At 43.8% G+C, this 20678-nt stretch overlaps 1 protein-coding gene across 2 annotated transcripts in view; it reads left to right on the top strand.

Moving 5' to 3' along the window:
* c9h5orf22 (chromosome 9 C5orf22 homolog) overlaps positions 1-14063 on the top strand; it is a 58051-nt gene extending 43988 nt beyond the window's left edge. The window contains exons 9-10 of one of the 2 annotated variants that reach the window (XM_037681448.1): positions 13645-13784; positions 13864-14063. In XM_037681448.1, coding sequence (XP_037537376.1) covers positions 13645-13784; positions 13864-14020 — 297 coding nt within the window. In that variant the 3' untranslated portion in view covers positions 14021-14063. Of the gene's footprint in view, positions 1-11811; positions 11925-13644; positions 13785-13863 lie in introns of those variants that run through there. The other variant, XM_037681449.1, reaches the window with a different exon arrangement.
* Positions 14064-20678: the final 6615 nt, after the last annotated feature.

Genomic DNA, 20678 nt, shown 5'->3' with positions numbered 1-20678 from the left:
GGGGGGCGCGCCACATGTTGCGCACTAGCTTACAGCGAGTTGTTGACTGGCTGGGGCAGGCGGGGGTGGGGTGGGGGGTTAGGATGTGTAAGAGAAACGGCGCATGCAGCATCTTAGCTAGTGTGTCTAATGTGCACGGCAAGATTTTGTCCTAAGACTTAAAAAGTCCAGCTGATGGTGTTCTAGAGCAGGGGTGCCCAACCTTTTTTGAACCAAGAGCTACTTTTGAAGTCGGCAATTTGCCGAGAGCTACTCGTCCAGTCTCATTATCAACAAACATAATTTTTCATCAATCCCTACTCCTCACTTCTTTAAAGTAAATAAAACAGAACGTGATGTGTCTATAGGAGACAACTTTTTATGCAAGCTGTATAAAATAAATGTGTCTCTACCTTAGTGGGACTTCTGACACTGAGAGGAGGAGGCCAGGGTCTCATAAGATGGGCAGTATGAGGTGGTTGCGAGGCGCAGGCAGGTCTCCAGATGATCATCATTCATTGTGGATCTGTTTTTGGACTTGATGATTTTCATGTGTGAAAAAGCAGACTCACACAGGTAGGTAGATCCAAAAAGTGCTGTTAAGTTCAAAGCACATCTTCGGATGTTAGGATACTTTTCTTCTGACAACAGACTCCAGAACTCTCCATCCACGCCAGGTGATGCTCTGGATTTGATCCCAATGTCATTTTGCAGACTCAACACCTCATTTTCAACACCAGAGCTGTCCAGCTGAAACACGGACACCAATTTGGACACAATGTCATCCACATCAACATTTCCAAAACATATGTAGCTGGTAACAGGCTCGATGGAGGAAAAGTCAGTAAATCGTCTCTCAAATTCTGCTGAGATGCTCTGAACCTGCTTAGAATAGTGTGCACTGTCCAGTTGTGGGACTTCTTTCCCTTGGCGCTGTAGCTCTGCCTCCATGTGTGGGAAGTTTCGCAGGTCCCTGCGTTGCAGCCGACTTGTGAGCAGTTGCAGCCTGCTTTTGAAGGTGCTCACAGAACTGATCATGTGGATTATGTTTTTGTCCTTTCCCTGAAGCTCCAAATTCAGTTCATTGAGCAGGCTGGTGAGATCTGTGAGGAAGGCTAAATCCAAAAGCCACTGGGTGTCCTCTAGTTTTGAATGTTCACCATGATCTGACAGCTTCAGAAAATCCCTGATCTCAGGCAACAGCTCACTGAATCTGTCCAGAAATGTACCTCTGCTTAGCCACCTGACGTCCATGTGCAGCAGCAGGTCTGTGTGGTCTGCTCCTGCCTCCTCCAAGTGAGCCCGGAACAACCTCCTCTGCAGACTCCTGGCCCTTATAGAGCACACAGTTTTCATGGCAACATCCATCACTTCCTTCATGTTTAAAATCTTCCCACACAGGGCCTGTTGGTGGATGATGCAGTGACAGTGCAAAATGTCTGGGAAAGCATCATTCTGCTTGCAGAGTGCAACAAATCCACTGGTGTGACCAGTCATTGCTGGAGCGCCATCACTTGTTATAGAAATTAGTTTAAAGAGGGGCAAGTTGCTTTTATTAACAAACTCCATAAACGCATTAAAAATATCTTCTCCTCTTGTGTGTCCCTTCAAAGGCAAGATGGTGAGCAGCTCCTCTTTTGCACTCATGTCTGCAAAGGCCATTCTGATAAAAACACACAGCTGGGCTACATCCACCATGTCTGTCGACTCATCAAACTGAAGAGAGAAACACTCACATTGTTCCACGTCCTTTTTTAGCTGCTCCTCCACATCCACAGCCATTCCCTCACATCGCCGTGTCACTGTTTGTCTGGACAACTGCACGTCTTTAATAGCAGCTACGATCTCACTTTTATTTTTAAAATCATGAAAAAGCGCACCTGCAGCCTCAATAAACGCTTCTTTCATAACTTGTCCATCGCTGAAAGACTTCTTATGTTGAGCCAGGATGTGGCTAACACGGTAGGAAGCTATCGTAGCAGCTTTACCTTTTGTGCTGGGCCGAGTGAAGACTGATTGCTGGGCTGCAAGCTTGTTTTTTAGCTCCCGCACTTTCTGAGTCCGTAAAGAACTTTTAAGAGGGAAATCTGTCTCAAACCGTTTGTGCATCGTCTTGAAATGCCGCTCCAAGTTACACTTTTTGGGTAAGGCAACGCTCGAATTACAGATGAGGCAAATGGACTTCGAATTAGAATAAACAAAAAAATACTCCTCCTCCCACTCTGTGTGAAAATAATAATTTTCGTTTGCTTGTTCGCTAGTTTTCCATCCATGTTTTCTGCGCACCGACATTACTCCACTACTGAGACTAAAGTCTCGTGAGAGCGCTGTGTCACCACACACAAAACTCGCGAGACTATGTCTGTGAGAATACAAGTCAAGGCTTCGCTGGTCGCCCGCGAGCGACTGGTTGGGCACATCTGTTCTAGAGAATACCTTGAAGGAGGAAGAATATGTTAAGGAGAAGGAAGCCAAGTAACAAGTGTTCTGGAAAGTAAAATTGGTAAAATCAGTGATGGGGAAGGAAAAAGTGCTAGGTTTGGCACCTTTTTCATCCTTTCAGAGTCTGCAGGTATGCTTTTACATTTAAACAAATCACAAAATAAGCAATGGATGAATAATTTCAGTTTAACTTATGGTTAACAGGTGAGTGAATTTATGGATCATAAGATAGATAGATGTTCAAATACCAAAATTCGAATGTAGAGAAAGGGAGCTAATGTAAATAAAAAAGTGATTTCATCCCAAGTCTTTGTTACCATCCACTAAATAGTTATTAAATCATGTTATTATTACAAACCATAGCATTATAGCAAATCTAAGGAAAGGTTTGACCATGTGAATGATGTGTGTCGCTGTTTTAAGTCCGTCCATGTCCTGCGTCTATCCAATTCAATTTTATTTATATAGTGCCAAGTAACAACAGAAGTCATCTCAGGGCACTGAACAGAACTATTCATATATAAAATAATAATAATAATTGTTTGTTTGTTTTTACACAATCTTTCTGATATGTTTCTTACTGTAAAGTGTCCTTGGGTGTCCTGAAAGGCTCATTTTAAATAAAATTATTATTATTATTATTATTATTTAACATTATTTATCTGAGGAGCAGCTTTGAGTTTAACTCCATCACTGAACTCTCATCTTGAACAAGCATGAAGGCGACAGTGGAAAGAAAAACTCCCTCTTGAGGAAGAAACCTTTAGCAGAACCAGGATCAGGACAAGCGGCCTTCTGCTTTGACCGGCTGGGTTTGGTAAGAACAGATACACAATGGCAGGTCAAGAATTACATGTTAAGATAGAAATGGTGTCAAATGAAAACTATTCAAATTGAACAATTCATTTAAGGAAATGAGGTCAGTTTGTCCTCTAGTAGTCTAAGCCCATAGCAGTATAACAAGCCAACCCTAACTACAGGATTTATCAAAAAGGACAGTTTTAAGTCCGGTCTTAAAACTGGACAAGGTGTCAGCCTCAAGGATAGAAACTGGAAGTTGGTTCCACAAGAGAGGAGCCTGATAACTGAAAAATATTCCTCCCAGCTTTGTAGGTTAGAAGTAAGATTTTGAATTCTATTCTGGATTTGACAGGGAGCCATTGGAGAGAAACTAAAACTGGAGAGATATGATCTCTCCCAGTAACTCCAGTTAAGACTCTGGCAGCAGCATTTTGGATCAACTGAAGACGTTTTAAAGAAGTATTTGGACACCCAGATAATAAACCATTGCAATAGTCCAGTCTAGACGTGACAAATGCATGGACCAGTTTTTCTGCATCATTTTAGATGAGATGTTTCTAATTTCAGCAATATTACGCAGGTGGAAGGAAGGTGGTTCTAATAACGTTTTTAATGTGGGGGTAGCGTAGTTTTGATTGTTATCTTGGCATGAGTGAAGTCTGATCTTTCCCAGAGATGGCAGAGGAGCCTCCTAACTCAGCTCAATGTATATCTCTTGGAAATCAGCTGCACCGCCTCTGGCTCTTGTCCTTGGCAGTTCACATGCATGTTGGAAATGGTCATTAGGCCTGCTGAATGTTTGTAACTCGCTCAGATGCTTGGATGGAAGTGAACTGTCCTCATAGTTGGGTTCAGGCGTGTGCTTTAGGACTAAAAGCTCATTCAGACTACAAGGCAGTGCTTTTTCCAGAACAACCAAGAGTCTTGACTCACAGATCCTTATCCAAACACAGAGGTGAAAAAAAGAAAGAATGGAAATACAACTTAAAGTATCTGTGATGTGCATATCTTACAAATACAAAAAGTGGGAGAAAGCATCTTTATATTTAGGAAATTTGGCATAATAATTCAATTCAATCTAGTTTATTTCTATATCTCCAAGTCACAACAGGTCGTCTCAGCACTGTACAAAAACATTCACATACATTATAAAAGCCAGTTAATAGAAGTTATCTATCTAAAGAAGCCTGGAGGGGGGAGTGGTGGCACAGAGACACACATCACGGTACCGAGCTGGTCGTTTTGATATAACAATTTGTGGTGGTATACATTGTGGTTTGGACCGCATTAAATTTGATGGAAGAGTAAAACCCTTTTCAGGTGGATAATAATAGGTGGCTGCTTTTCTAGGAAGTCCCCGAATATTGTTATTGTCAGGAAAAGTCTACATGAAAGCATGGTAATTTTATGACCAGCACAGGTGAATACAGGGTGCAGTGGTGGGTACAGTAGTTACAGCCAGTTATGAATCTTAGCACACCATGATAGACAGCATCCAACAACACAGACTGATATATTTCAAATGTTTATTTCTTTTGATCTTCATGATTATAACTGACAACTAATGAAAACCCCAAATTCAGTATCTCAGAAAATGATATTACTTAAGACCAATTTAAAAAAAAAGGATTTTTAGAAATGTTGCCCAACTGAAAAGTATGAACATGAAAAATATTAACATGAAAAGTATGAGCATGTACAACACTCAATACTTAGTTGGGGCTCCTTTTGCCTGGATTACTGCAGCAATGCGGCGTGGCATGGAGTCGGTCAGTCGGTGGCACTGCTCAGGTGTTATGAGAGCCCAGGTTGCTCTGATAGTGGCCTTCAGCTCTTCTGAATTGTTGGGTCTGGCATATCACATCTTCCTCTTCACAATACTCCATAGATTTTCTATGGGCAAGTTTGCTGGCCAATTAAGAACAGGGATACTGTGGTCCTTAAACCAGGTATTGCTAGCTTTGGCACTGTGTGCAGGTGCCATGTCCTGTTGGAAAATGAAATATGCATCTCCATAAAGTTGGTCAGCAGTCCATTCCTTTCTGTCTTTAGCTCAGGCGAGATGTTTCTGATGCTGTCTCTTGTTCAAGAGTGGCTTGACAAAAGGATTGCGACAGCTGAAACCCATGTCTTGCATACGTCTGTGTGTGGTGGTCCTTGAAGCACTGACTTCAGCTGCAGTCCACTTTTTGTACATCTCCCCCACATTTTGGAATGGGTTTTGTTTCACAATCCTCTCCAGGGTGTGGTTATCCCTATTGTTTGTACACTTTTTTCTACCACATCTTTTCCTTTTCTTTCACTTCTCTGTTAATGTGCTTGAACACAGAGCTCTGTGAACAGCTAGCCTCTTTAGCAATGACCTTTTGTGTCTTACCCTCCTTGTACAAGGTGTCAATGGTCGTCTTCTGGACAACTGTCAAGTCAGCAGTCTTCCCCATGATTGTGTAGCCTACAGAACTAGACTGAGAGACAATTTAAAGGCCTTTGCATGTGTTTTGAGTATATTAGCTGATTAGAGTGTGGCACCAGGTGTCTTTAATATTGAACCTTTTCACAATATTCTAATTTTCTGATATACTGAATTTGGGCTGACAGAGACGGGCTTGATTTGGGAGACATGGAAGGTGGGATGGATTCTCAGGGACGCAGGAGGGTTGATGATTTTCAGGACCGAGAAGGGACCAATGAAACGTGGATCCAGTTTCCAGTTACTTGTTTCCTAGGAGTATCTTTCAGGGTTATATTGCATGTTGAGAGCCAAACCTTTTGGCCTACCTGGTAAGTGAGTGCTGAGGAGCGATGGCGATCAGCAAACTTTTTGGTTTGTGCTACGAGGTGGAGTAGAACTGCCTTGGTCTGGCGCCATATGCGTCGACAGCAACGGAAGTGATGCTGAACCGACGGTACTGTGGTATCATTCTCCTGGCTAGGGAACAAGTGGGGTAGATAACCAAGAGAGGCCTCAAATGGGGGCATACCTGTTGCAGTAGATTTATGGGTGTTGTGGGCGTATTTGACCCAAACCAGATGTTTGCTCCTGGCAGATGGGTTCCTCTCCACTATGCACTGGAGTGTGGCTTCAAGTTCCTGGTTGGCTCGCTCTGTCTGACCATTGGATTGGGGGTGAACCCTGAAGTGAGGCTGTAGGAGGCTCCCAGGGTCTTACAGAAACTGTGTCAGACTTGTGAGATGAATTGTGGTCCTCGGTCCGAGACCACATCAGACAGGATTCCATGGATTCTGAAAACCTGTTGCATGAGGAGAAGGGCAGTCTCAAAGGCAGACGGGAGTTTGGGAGGGGGATAAAATGTGCTGCCTTAGAGAACCTGTCAACAATAGTGAGTATGGCAGTGTTACCATCCGATGGAGGTAGACCCGTGACAAAGTCCAATGAGATATGGGACCATGGGCAGCTGGGCATTGGGAGGGGATGGAGGAGACCGGCAGAAGTTTGCTTACCAGTCTTGTTTCTGGCACACGTTGAACAAGCTGCGACAAATTCATGTCCATGTTGATCATGGGCCACCAAAAGTGAGTTTTAGCTAAGGAAAGCATACAAGAGGTGTCAGGGTGACAGGACAGTTTATTAGAGTGCAACCAGTCTAATACCTTGGACCTCATGGACATGGGAACGAAGAGAGTCCCGGGGGGTTCAGAACCAGGGTCTGGTTCATCTTTGTGAGCCTCTCGGACCTCTCTCTCTCTATGGGCCATGTGAGGGCACCCACAATGCAGGATGAAGGGATGATGCTCTCCTCTTGTTCAACGACATCAGGGGGAGAAAACTTGACGGGAGAGAGCAACAGGTTTAATGTTCTTGGAGCCGGGCCTGAAAGTGAGAGAGTAGTTGAACCAGTTAAAAAACAGTGACCAGCGTGCTTGCCTGGGGGTAAGGCGCTTAGCATCCAGGAGGTAGGTCAGGTTTTTATGGTTGGTCCATATCAGAAAGGGTGTCTCGGTGCCTTCCAGCCAGTGACGCCATTCCTCCAGGGCTAACTTGACTGCCTGCAGTTCTCAGTTGCCCACGTCATAGTTCTTCTCTGCCTGTGAAAGACGGCGTAAGGAAAAAGCACATGGGTGTACCTTGTTGTCGCTGGGGGACCGTTGAGACAAGACTGCCCCCACTCCAGTGTCGGATGCATCCACCTCCAGGATGAACGGCCGCTTGGGATCTGGGTGACGGAGAATTGGGGTAGATGAGAACAACTTTTTAAGTTTAAGGAAGGTGAGGTCGGCTTCAGGGGTCCATTTGAAAGCTCTAGCAGTGGAAGTGAGCTGGGACAGGGGAGCCACCACACGGCTGTAATCCTTAATAAAACATCTGGAGAAATTGGCGAAGCCCAAGAAATGTTGTAACTGTTTCCTGGTCTCAGGAACTGGCCAATCTACCACAGCTCTAGTCTTCTCGGGATCCGTCCTACAGTGACCTCTCTCAAAAACAAAACCCCGGAAGGAAACGGTGGGCACATGGAATTGTCACTTCTCACCTTGGACAAATAGTTTGTTCTCGTAGAGCCGTTGAAGAACTGCTCGAACATGTTTGGTGTGTTCGGCTTTGTTGTGGGAATAATTCAATTCAGTTTATTTATATAGCGCCAAATCACAACAAAGTTGTCTCAGGGCACTTTACAGGAACATTGACATACATAAAAGCCAAATTAGTAAAGTTCTCTATCTAAGGAATCCAGCAGACAAGTTGAATCTTGGCTTCGATGCAGTCTCCCATCCTGAGCAAGCACAGTGGCAACAGTGGAAAGGGAAAACTCCCTTTTAAAAGGAAGAAACCTCCAGCAGAACCAGGCTCAGGACAAGCGGCCATCTGCTTTGACTGGCTGGTTTGAGAGGACAGGAAGGAGAGACAGACGAACACAGAATGGTAGGTCAAGATATAGGTCCAGGTGTACCTGAAAGACAAAAAACACATGTTAAGGATAGAAAAAACAATTACAAATACAAAACAGGTTGAGCAGAGTAAGTAAAGACAGTAGCAGAGTGAAAATTGTGGTCAGTTTGTCCTCCAGCAGTCTAAGCCTATAGCAGCATAACTAAGGGACAGCTCAGGAAACCCAAGCCGACCCTAACTATAGGATTTAGCAAAAAGGAAAGTCTTAAGCCTAGTTTTAAAACTGGATAATGTGTCAGCCCACGGACAGAGATTGGAAGTTGGTTCCACAAGAGAGGAGCCTGATAACTGAAAGATCTGCCTCTTCTGGTTTTGTAAATTCTAGGAACCACAAGTAAACCTGCAACCTGAGAGCGAAGTGCTCTGTTAGGAAAATATGGAACAATAAGATCTGTAATATAAGATGGAGCCAGGTTGTTGAGGGCTTTGTAAGTTAGAAGTAAGATTTTGAATTCTATTCTGGATTTGACAGGGAGCCAATGGAGAGAAGCTAAAACTGGAGAAATATGATCTCTCCTATTAATTCAAGTTGACTCTGGCAGCAGCATTTTGGATCAACTGAAGATGTTTTAAGGAAGTATTTGGACATCCAGATAATAAACCATTGCAACAGTCTAGTCTAGACGTGACAAATGCATGGACCAGTTTTTCTGCATCATCTTTAGATCAGATGTTTCTAATGTTAGTGATATTACGCAGGTGGAAGAAGGCAGTTCTAGTAGCGTTTTTAATGTGTGGGATAAAAGACATGTCCTGATCAAAGATAACACCAAGATTTTTTAACATTAGAGCTGGAGGACAGATTAATGCATCTAAGGAGGGAGAAAGACTGAAAAATTCATTCCTAAGGTGCTCAGGTCCAAAAATCAAAACCTCAGTCTTGTCTGTGTTCAACAGGAGAAAATTAAGGGTCATCCAGGTTTTTATGTCTTTAAGACATGCTTGTAGTCTAAGTATCTGATTGGATTCATTGGGTTTAATGGACTAATATAAATGTGTGTCATCAGCATAACAATGAAAATTTATCCCATGCTGTTTAATAATTTTACCTAATGGTAGCATATATAAAGTAAAGAGTATTGGCCCACGCACTGAGCCCTGAGGAACTCCATGACTAACTTTGGTGTATGAAGAAGATTTATTATTTACATTTACAAACTGGAATCTATCGGATAGATGTGATTTAAACCATTTTAGAGCTGTTCCTGTAATCCCAATATCATATTCAAGCTTCTGTAGTAAAATATTGTGATCAACTGTATCAAATGCATCACTGAGATCTAACAGGACCAGTATCTGAGACACAAGTCCATTGTCTGAGGCCATGAGAACATCATTAGTTACTTTTACTAGTGCTGTTTCTGTGCTATGATAAGCTCTAAACCCTGACTGAAACTCTTCAAACAGATTATTTCTTTGTAGATTTTCACACAACTGACCTGCAACTATTTTCTCTAGAACTTTTGAGATGAAAGTTAGGTTAGATATAGGTCTATAGTTGGCCAGAATTTCTGAATCAAGGTCAGACTTCTTAAGTAAAGGTGTAATTACAGCAACATTAAAGCGCTGTGGTACGAAACCATTCATTAAAGACAAATTAAGTAGATCCAAAATGTGGACATTCATTAGGGGAAATACCTTTTCAAACAGTCTGGTTGGGATGGGATCTAGCAGACATGTGGATGGTTTGGATGAGGTTATTATTTTTGACAATTCAGAGAGCTCAACAGGACAAAAACTGTCCAAACATAAATCAGACTCTAGTGAAATTTTTAAAGTTGCCTCATTTGACAGGGGACTAGAGATAGTAGAAGGAAAGGTGGTTAGAATTTTCTCTCTAATTGAAATAATTTATAATAGATGAGGATGTCGTCCAAGTAGACAAACACAAAGTCCCCATTAAAATCCCTTAAAACGTCGTTGACAAGTGCCTGAAAAACAGCGTTAGTCAAACCAAAAGGCATCACAAGATATTCAAAGTGACCGAGTGGTGTCCTGAACGCAGTCTTCCACTCTCACCTTCTTTAATTCAAACCAAGTGGTAGGCGTTTCTAAGATCAAGCTTGGAAAAGATAGTGGCAGACTGGAGCTGCTCCTGAAGAGAGTCGATCAAGGGAAGTGGGTACTTGTTTTTGGTGGTGATGTTATTTAAACCACGGTAATCGATACAGGGCCTCAGGGTCTTATCCCTTTTTAGAGACAAAGAAAATGCCCGCTCTTATAGGTGAGGTGGAAAGGGCATATAATACCCCTCTCAATGTTGGGTTTGTGTTCTCTGAGCCAGGGATAACCCAGAATTAACAGAGGCAGACGTTTTTGGTCAATTTGTAGGATTGTGGGTAATTCAAGTCGGGCTGGGGGAGAAACAGCGTAGGTACCCACTAGTATCTCCCTTTAAACTGGTGGGTGTTTTCATTTCCTTGCAACGGACATTTCGCCAAGAAGTGGCCTGGATTCCCACAAAAAATGTAAGGGTTTTAATTCATTCGCCGCAATCTCTCCTCAGGAGAGAGGCAAGTGTGCCCCACCTGCATGGGTTCTGGATCAGGTAATGCAGGGGGGTGTGAAGACGGACCCAACTGGGGATTTTTAAACCCAGAAGTGTCGGGCGCCTGGGACTTGTAGTTCGTATTCGAGGGTTTGTATGTGTGATGCTCACCTAGTGATTTGGTGAATCCGGAAGTAGAGGGGTTCTGGGTGTTGTAGTCCTTTTCCCTCTTGTATTCCCGGAAGCGCTCGTCTATGGCGACCGCCAGGTCCACGAGTTCGTCGAAACTCTCTGGCTCGTCTCGAGCTGCGATTTGGTCCTTAATAAGTTCTGACAGGGTGTTCAAAAAGGTACCTTGTAAGGCAGATTTGTTCCAAGTCGTCTGGGCAGCAAGGATGCGGAACTCAAGGGCGTGTTCTGCAATGGGTCGTCGCCCCTGGCGTAATCCTACGAGTCGTTTTACAGCATTGGTTTCCCGCAGGGGACAGTCAAAAATCCTTCAAAAACAAAGCAAAAGGCACAGAATCTAGGTCATGGTAATGTAAATATGATTTGGCCCACCTGAGAGCGTCGCCCTTGAGCTGACTTACGAAGTAAGTGATTTTGGCAAAGCTTGTAGTGTAGAGTTTGGGAGCTCACTTAAATCTGACTGAAGGAGGAACCCCCCCCCCCCTCCCCCCACAGTGGTCCAGGTCTCCTGAGAAATATTCAGATGGTTTAATGATTACCTGCTGAGACGAGGTATTGAAGTCAGGTTCCATCCTGGAAGGACTCGACGTTGGAGAAGCAGAAGAGGCTGCAGTGGGAGAAGAGGCGAGTTTTAATCCAGAACACCATACCTCCGAGCTCCTGCATGTTCTTCTGAGAGGGTAGTTGTTGCGTGAGGACTTGTTGAAGCATCTCTTCTAATTTGTTAATGAGGTCCTCCTGGGAAGAGGAAGCCTGCTCATCCATGGGCTCGTTTTGGGTCTTATTTGGCCGGAGCATTTCCGTTACGACTCGGGGAACCCAGAGTGGTGCGAGACGAGGAAACGAGGCAAGACTCAGAGATACAAATAAACAGTGTATATTCATGTACAGTGTAAATTAAACAACAGTAGATCCGCTGGAGCCCTGAGGAGGAAGGAGAGGGTCAGGTGTCTCTGGTTGTGAAATATGAGAATGAAGATATTGATCCAGTGGTTTTATCTTACAGGTTGGAGGATGGCCAAGGTTTTTCCAAAGCAGGCACCAGAGAAGAAGGTTAACAGGCGAGTGGCTGGAAGGCAAGGCATGAGGAACCAGGAGAGGACCGAAGGGGAACCAAGACACAACAAGATCCGTGGAGGCAGGTAAGCTGAAATCACAAGAAATGGTTAGAGTATCTTAGCACGAGATACAAACACAGGCCAGAGACATAGAGTACCATGAATGGCTAATGCTCTGGCAACGAGTATCATCTGACTGCAGCCTTATGTAGCAGAGGACCTCGTCAGGTAGATGACCGTCAGGTGGTGATGATCGGCGGCCATCTTGGAGGGAAGCTGCAGCAGATGGTACTCTCACAAGAACAACCTCTGGAAATGTTAGTGTTATTTCAGTGTTTATTGGGGGTAATAAACAAAACATGAGCGAGTTTACACAAAAGCTCTGTAGTTTCCATGTCAGTCAGGTTGCCAGATAAGAAATTATAAATTATCGTACTGTGGTTTTAAAATGATAGCATTTTGACCTAAACTGTCATATGTGCTCAGTAAAGTTATTCTAAGATGAGGTGGGTGTTGTATTTGTTGAACATGTGCACAGAAAAGGAGGGTGTAAATAAGACATTTTAAATTTATCTGGCAACTCTGATGCAGGGCTCAGCTAAATTCATTGCACATGCAGTCTGCATGATCACAGTTGTATCCAAACTGGTGAATACAGTAGTCCCTCGTTTATCACGGGTGTTCCGTACCCTGCCTCCCCACAATAAGTGAAAAACTGTGAAGTAGGGAGACTGTAGTCCAAGAAAAATCATTAAAAAATAATTTAAAATCATTTATTTTAAATGAACATTCCATGGCTCATCCATCAATCAGCCAATTGTGTCATGTCCAATCTTACTTTGCAAAACCGCTATATAGCGAATCCGCGAAGTAGTGAGGGACTACTGTACCCTAACGTCTCTTTGGACCATGGATTTTATTAGTTTTGCTCCTACATGCTGAAACAGGGTGAGCAGCACAAAAACACTCTGCTCTCAGCCATTTATTATAACTGTTGTTAGAGCAGAAAAACTTTGGACTGCAACCGCCTGTAGTGCGCACGCGTGACTTCACACTTGCGGAGCATTTTACACCTCCGTAGTGGGTTCCCCTGAGAATCTCCACTCTGAGACCTGGATTCAGAAACTTTCAGTTTCAGAGAGGATGAGGGCTGTTGTCTGTAAATGAACGAACGTTTCACGTCGTGTAAACGGGGCCTCAGACTGGCTGCCCTTGTATGTCAATCAAGTGACAAATTTCATAGATGGATGATAGATTGACATCTATTTTTTTAATGCCATGCCATCTACCCATAATACCTTTGAGGTCAACCAGTAGATCGTGATCGACGTACAATATTGGGCACTCCTGATTTAATGGATCTTTGAACAGTTCAAAAGACAACTTAAGGGGAAAAAAAATCTTCTGTCTTCTTCCATCTGTGTTTTACGAGGTAAACTGAGTGCAAGCTTGTTCCAAAATAACAATACATACCAAAGTTTCCATGTGTATCCAGCATAACTCAAACATCACTCCTAACGTGGACAGGGAGGTTTCTGGTTAAAGTTGGTGAAATGTTAATCCAGTCGCATGCCATTGCACAATCAACACAAAGACATATTCCAGTCATTATAGTACTACTTTTTAAACCCAGCAGGATCCTTACAAGATCTGATCTGTAATGAAGAAGAACATTCTAAAAGACAACCCAAACACAAAATAAAAACATGCATGAAAAAGTTCTGCTTTTTGGTTTTCTTGTTCTTTTGAACTCTCTTCATTTGATCTCAATGCACTTTCAGGTCCATCAGGCAGGGTTAACCTGTGACTCTGTGGAGCTGCCTCACCACGTCAGTTCTGAGGAGGAGATCGATGGACTTGTGTCTGCTGTGCAGCTTTTCCTCAAGAATCTGCTCACACCCACACTCGTGACGATGTCCAGGTGAGGTAAACACACCTGACATCTTAAAACTGTACGAAGGCTGGAGAGATATTTCAAATGTTTTTGTTTGTGTTTCCAGGTCCAGTCTGGATGAATACTGCCCGGCTGAACAGGTGGAATTGATCCAGAGCAAAGTTCTGGCCATGCTGGAGGGCCTTTATGGGGAACTGGATGTTTATAAAGATTATAGCAGCTGCAACAGAGAGTCTGCAGACAGTCAATCAAAGAGTCCTTAAAAAGGAATTAGAAACTGCACTTATTGTTTTTATTTTTTCAGAATAAAAGAGATTTTAAAAAGGCTTAGTGGGTTCTATCTCTGGTTTGGACCTGGGGTCGTTTGCATATTCTCGTGTTTGTGTGGGTTTTTTTCCAAGTACCCCAATTTTAATCCTACACTCCAAAAACATGTATGTTAGGTTGCCTTCAGGCCCAGACCTCCCTTGCAAAAGATCTGTGACCTGAAAATTGTTCGATTATATACCTGGATTATTGGACTTTGTTGATCTGTGACCTCAGTGAGATTTCCCTGGTAATTATTTTTTTCTTCTTTCTGCTGCTCCCTTCTTGAGGGGTTGCCACAGTGAACTAACTCGCACGAAGACTTGGCAATTATTTTCGTTGAGATCACACATCGGAAGCAATGAAGGGTTCAGTGTCTTACTCAGGGACACTTGGCATGTGACTGTTGGTGGATTCAAATCTCCAACTCTTGCATTGGAGGCTGACTGCTCTAACCACTCAGCCACAGCCGCCCTGGGGCGTGTTGGAGTCACTGGTTGTTTGAGAAACTTTCAGAGCAACCCGACCTGAATCAGAATAAGCTTTATTATCATTGCACCGAGATACAACGAGAACATGTATGTACAGTCATCCGAAAGATGGGCAGAGTGCACGAAGCTACTACTATAAAAAAAAGTGCAGCCCTCTTATTCTTATTCAGAATAATATTTTGCTGAGATGAGAAAAGGGAAGAAAACATGAGGAGAGACGGTATAAAAAAAGATCTCTCACTCCGTGTCCTAGACGGGGCACGATTTGAGGCATAAAAAAAAACTACTACAGCAAAGCAACATAAATAGATGTTATACATGTACATATAGGCCGGTGAAAACATTGAATTTTTAAAGGAAAGTTGTAGCATAGTCCAGATAAGAGGTGTTAATCAGCTTGGGTGAGGTTCTGTCACATGTCTACAGCCTTAGGGAAGGGAAGGTTGAGAAGACAGACAAAGCATCTTTGTTGTTTTCAAAACATGCCAGGAGGAGTTGAGATAAGTCTGGCGTCGAGGCCACAGTTTGGGTCAGGCAGAACTCGTGAATTGCTGTTTCTGCCTTTGAAAGTCTCGCTGGTATATATTCCTCTGATGGAAACTCCCAACACAGTCAAATTGATCCTTTACACCAAAAGTCGAGCTCACAGCTTCTCCAAGATTATTTCCCATCTTCATGTGTGCTGCTAGAGAGTTCACAGTCCTGATAACAGCTGCTCCAGCTCTCTGATGCAATTGCACATAATTCAGTCTAAGCGCTGTCAAACTTCGACACATTCACACGAATTTATAGACAATCCAGAATTCACCAGCCAAACAGCAAAAAAAAAAAAAACAGTTGTCAACTTGAATCCAATTTATTTCCGCCGAGGTAAGAGGGTCCTCCTTACCCTGACTCCTGTTGGGAGAAGTTGATCAATTTTGTTGAGAGACCAGCTGATCCTTCAAATTAGGAGGTATGCAGAAAAAAAGAGGCTCTTTAAGGGTTCACAGGATGAAGACTGCAAGCAGGAAAGCGGGGGGAGCCCAGGGAGATACGTCTGGCTTCACCAGAGAACAGAGAGAAAATAAAAAAATTACAATAACTCAAACTCGAAGAAAAAGGTTTGTAAGCTCAATCATCCAGGTAGATAACAAAAAACAAGGGTAAATAATTTAATCTGGACCAGTTTCTTTAAGGGAGAAACGTTTTGTCTTCCATCTGGAAGACTTCATCATTCTGTGGTCTGCCAACCAGTTCTATTTCGTATAGGCTTCACCCTTTAAGGCCCTCGCTAGTGGGTTTTATCCCGTTACGCAAAGCGTAGCACTGTCCACGCCCACCTGTCGTGTGGGCCCCACCCGGTCCATATAAATTACGTTGAGAGCGGGTAATCGGCTCCCATTTTTCTTCAGCAAGCAACCAGCACTGATCTTCCAAGAACACGATGTCCAGCACCAACACCATCCGCCTGTGCCCGTCCTGCAAGACCGGCTACATGCCGAGTTTTGACCGGCACGACACCTGCGAAGGATGCCTAGGTCCCTGCCACGCCGACCTCGCCGCCTCCTGCTGTCTCTGTGACCTCCTCCCTCCTGAGGAGAGACAGGCGATCAGCCGTGTTCAAGGCTGACGTTGAGGAGCGCCTCTCCACGGCGGGGGACTGTTCGCTGGACGACGCCGTCGCCTTTTTATTTTCTGAACCAACTGTCGGCCTTTCTGATAGCCCCCGAGTGCATGAGCGCCCCGTGGTTTCCAATCCTGCGACGTCTGTTATCGGGCCGTCCGTGGAAACTGCCGTGGAGGGACAATGCTCTCCTCCAGGCGGGAGCGATCAGTAGTCGACCAGAAATAGGCCAGTACCTTTGGGTCTGGCCGCTGAGCGGATCCGCTTAGAGAAGATGGGTCTCTCTCAAGAAGTAGTGCGCACAGTCCAGGATTCACGCGCTGCCTCCACCACAGCGCTGTACACATCAAAGTGGACAGCTGTTCAACGCTGGTGTACGGAGAAAGGTGTAGAGGCCATCTCATGTCCACTAGGTGGCGTGCTGTCCTTTCTGCAGCAGTTGATGGACAGAAATCTGGCGTTCAGCACAATTAAAACGTATGCTGCAGCCGTTTCTTCTTGTCACGAAGGTTTCGGTGACAGAACAGTTTTTAGTCACCCGCTGATGAAGCGTTTTGTAAAAGGTGTACAGAGGCACAGACCGGTGTCACGTCCATTAGCTCCACAGTGGGACTTAACAATGGTTCTGCGAGCCCTGATCAAAGCTCCTTTTGTTAGATCAGGTTTCGATTAAATTCTTGTCACTTAAAACAGCCCTGCTGTTGACTTTGGCATCCGCGAAGAGAGTTGAGTGATTTATCTGCCCTCTCTGTTGCGCCGTCATGCCTCAGGATTCAAGCTGATGGCAGTTCAGCTGATCTGAGACCTAACCCAGCGTTCATGCCTAAAAACATCACGAGCTCATTTAAATCAAGAATGATAACGTTGGAGGTTTTTTCCCTCCTCCCCACAAATCAGAAGAAGCATCTTTTCATCTTGTGCGTGCGTTGGCATGTTACGTAGCACGCATGGCCACACTGCGTCAGACTCCACATTTGTTTGTGCATTATAGAGACGCCTCTGCAGGTCACCCGTTATCTACCCAGCTCCTGTCACACTGGCTGTGTGAGGCCATTTCTGAATCTTACAGAGCATCAGGTTTAGAGCCCCCTGACAACCTCAGGGCGCACTCAACCAGAGGAATCCCATCCTCGACAGCCTTACATAATGGTATGACAATGCAGGATATTTGCACTGCGGCCGCGTGGTCATCGCCCTGCTCATTTATTCGCTTCTATCTGATTTTTCTACCTGGATTATTGAGCATGCATCAGGATATTTTGAACCACTTTGGCCAGGATTGCCTCAAACTAGTTAGAGAGTTTGAGAAAACCTCAAGGAAGAGGGCAGACTACAGGAACCATTTGTGATTCAACCTCAGATGTCGACAAAGTGGCATCATTCCCAAGAGCCTGGAACTAAAATCTTCGGTCAGCGGGCACCGGGCAAGCAAGATCCTTCAGAAGGCACAAACCCAGCTGCTGAATGAACGGGTGAGACAGACCAATTTTACAATTGAGGCCTTGAAGGCCAAGGAAGAGCACATTAAACAGAAACTAACTATGTGTCTAGATCAGACCACACTTCAGCAAGTGATGGACTGTACAGATCAGGCATGCATAGCACAGCATGTCAAGTCCAAGACTCAACAACAAAACAAGTTTAACGTACTAATAACTCATCAACACCATCACTATTCCAATAACAACACATTCAGTGTAGGACAACACTCAAGTAGTCAATTACATGCCAGGGAGACAGAAAAGTGGGTGAAGAATTTATCTGACAGACAGCTCACCCAGCCGGAGACAGAGATTCTTGCCAGGGGACTGAACTTTGCGGTTGCACCAAGTAGAATTCCTTTGGTGGAGATGATCACAGCTACAGAATCAGCCATCCGCAAAAACAAAATTAAAGAGGCTGAAGCAGAACAGCTCAGAATCAAAGTTTCAGCCTGCCTCAGCAATGCCAAACCACCACCTTCCAACGTCAGTAGAGGAGAGGGTCGCACTCACCACTCTTAGCAAGGACAAAAACATCATCATTCTCCCAGCAGACGAAGGAAGGTGCACAGTGATTTTGAACCAGAAAGACTACCATGAGAAAGTTATGACACTCCTTAGTGACTTAAACACTTAACCTCTGAAAAGAGATCCAGGAAGTGGTTACAAGAAGAAATTGATAGATTGCCTGAAAATTTTGGAGCAGGACAAGGCTATTGGCCGTATTCTGTACCACAGACTGTACCCAGGGGAGGCCACACCTAGTCTGTATGGTTTACCTAAAATCCACAAACAAGGTGTACCTTTAAGACCAATTGTTAGCATGATTAACTCTGTCACTTACAATGTTTCCAAATATCTGGCGTCTGTACTCATCCCTTTAGTTGGCAGCTCAGAACACCACATACAGAACACCATGGACTTTGTGGATAAGGTGAGGGATGTCATCATGGAGACTGATGAAACTATGGGACGAGACAGCCCCTGGTTTACTCCAGAGCTAGCTGACCTCCTGCACAGGAGAGATCATCTTTGGGCTGCAGCGAGAAAATCTGACTCAGACACTGATTGGTTGAGTTTTCGACAGATGAGGAATAAATGCACAACTGCTGTCAAAGCAGCAAAACGAAACTATTTCTTATCTCAGACTTCCAAAAATCTAAATGACCCTAACAGATTCTGGAAAACAATTAAATCTCTCTCAGGCACCCCCCAATCATCTGACCTCCCATCACAACTTCTCGTTAACTCTGTTCCTGTGTCAAATAAGCACGAGATCCTGAACTGCCTCAACAAACATTTTGTTGCTTCTGGTTCTTTATTTGACACAGTTACTAATGGAAGATCAGCCACTTCCCTTAATAACCAAACTTCTACAAATCAAATCCCTCCTACAAGTCAATCCTCAGTTAATCACACCTTCTCTTTTTCTCCATTCTCAGTCAGTGAGGTCAATAAACTGTTAAAAGATCTTGATCCTAAAAAATCTGCAGGTCCAGATGAACTTCCACCTTATTTCTTAAGGCTGGCTGCTCATATCATCACAGTCCCTGTGACCCACATCTTCAATCTCTCCATAAGACAAAACTCCATCCCAGACACTTGGAAAACAGCCTTTGTTCTTCCTTTGCTGAAGGGAGGTGACCCCACCTCACTGAACAACTATCGACCAATCTCTAAACTCTGCATTTTAGCCAAGGTTCTAGAAAAACTAATAAACTCTCAAATCAAAAATTACCTGGACTCATTTAACATCTTACCTCCACATCAATCTGGTTTCAGGAAACAACACAGCACAACCACTGCTTCACTGAAGGTTCTTAATGACGTTGTTGAAGCACTGGATGCTAAAGATTATTGTGCTGCACTTTTCTTAGACCTGTCTAAAGCTTTTGACACTGTGGATCATAACATCTTGTGTCATAAACTCTCAGAAATCGGTTTCTCAGATCACACCATTGGTTGGTTCTCTAACTATCTTTCAGACCGGAGGCAATGTGTTCAACATAATGGTACTTCCTCCAGTTATTTAACAGTCAACAATGGTGTACCACAAGGCTCAGTCTTAGGACCCACCCTCTTTACAATCTACATACATAATGTAGGTAAAAACATCCCTAATGCATCCATACATTTCTATGCTGATGACACAGTTGTTTATTGTCGAGCTAAAACTGTTGCTAAGGCTTTCCAGCTTCTGAAATCTGCATTTAACTACATCCAGACTGATTTGTTTCACCTCAAACTTGTCCTAAATGCCGAAAAAACCAAAGGGATGCTTTTTTCAAATAGGAAGTTGGTCCCAGCAGTTCTTCCTCCGATTTTATCCTCAAATGGTGTCCCCATTGAGTTTGTTGATTCCTATAAATATTTGGGTATCTTGGTCGACTCACATCTTTCTTTTAAGCTCCATGTGGAAAACTTGGTAAAGAAACTGAAAATTAAACTGGGTTTCTTTTTCAGAAACAGATCCTGTCTAACCCTGAATGCTAGAAAACGCCTTGTATCTGTGACTTTCCTTCCCTCAATTGATTTTGGTGATATTATTTACATGAACGCTCCTACAAGAACCCTGCAGATGTTGGATGCTGTCTATCATGGTGCACTAAGATTCATAACTGGCTGTGATTATCGTACCCACCACTGCACCCAGTATTCACTGGTTAACTGGACATCATTAACTTCACGCAGACTCTCCCACTGGTACATTTTCATCTTTAAATCACTTATTGGTCTGCTGCCTTCATACATCTCCTCCTACATGTCTCTGCGTGAGTGCAGCTACGGAGTGCGCTCTCAGGACATTATTACCTGCAGTGTTCCCTCAGTGAGGACTGAACTAGGCAAAAGGGCCTTCTCCTACTCCGCTCCTGTTTCCTGGAATATCTTACAAAAAGATTTGAAGCTCTCGACCTTGACCTCTCTAAGTGGCTTTAAGAATCTGTTGGACTCCTGGCAGGGTCCAATGCTGACATGTTCCTGTTTTTAGTTTTATACATTTGTCTTGGAATCTAGCTGTTTTTTTGGTTTTGTTACC

Source organism: Nematolebias whitei, chromosome 9, assembly GCF_014905685.2.
Source record: "Nematolebias whitei isolate Nwh7 chromosome 9, NemWhi1, whole genome shotgun sequence".
NCBI lineage: Eukaryota > Metazoa > Chordata > Actinopteri > Cyprinodontiformes > Rivulidae > Nematolebias > Nematolebias whitei.
Note: the sequence above shows the minus strand (reverse complement) of the source record. Positions and strands in the feature narration are given on the sequence as shown.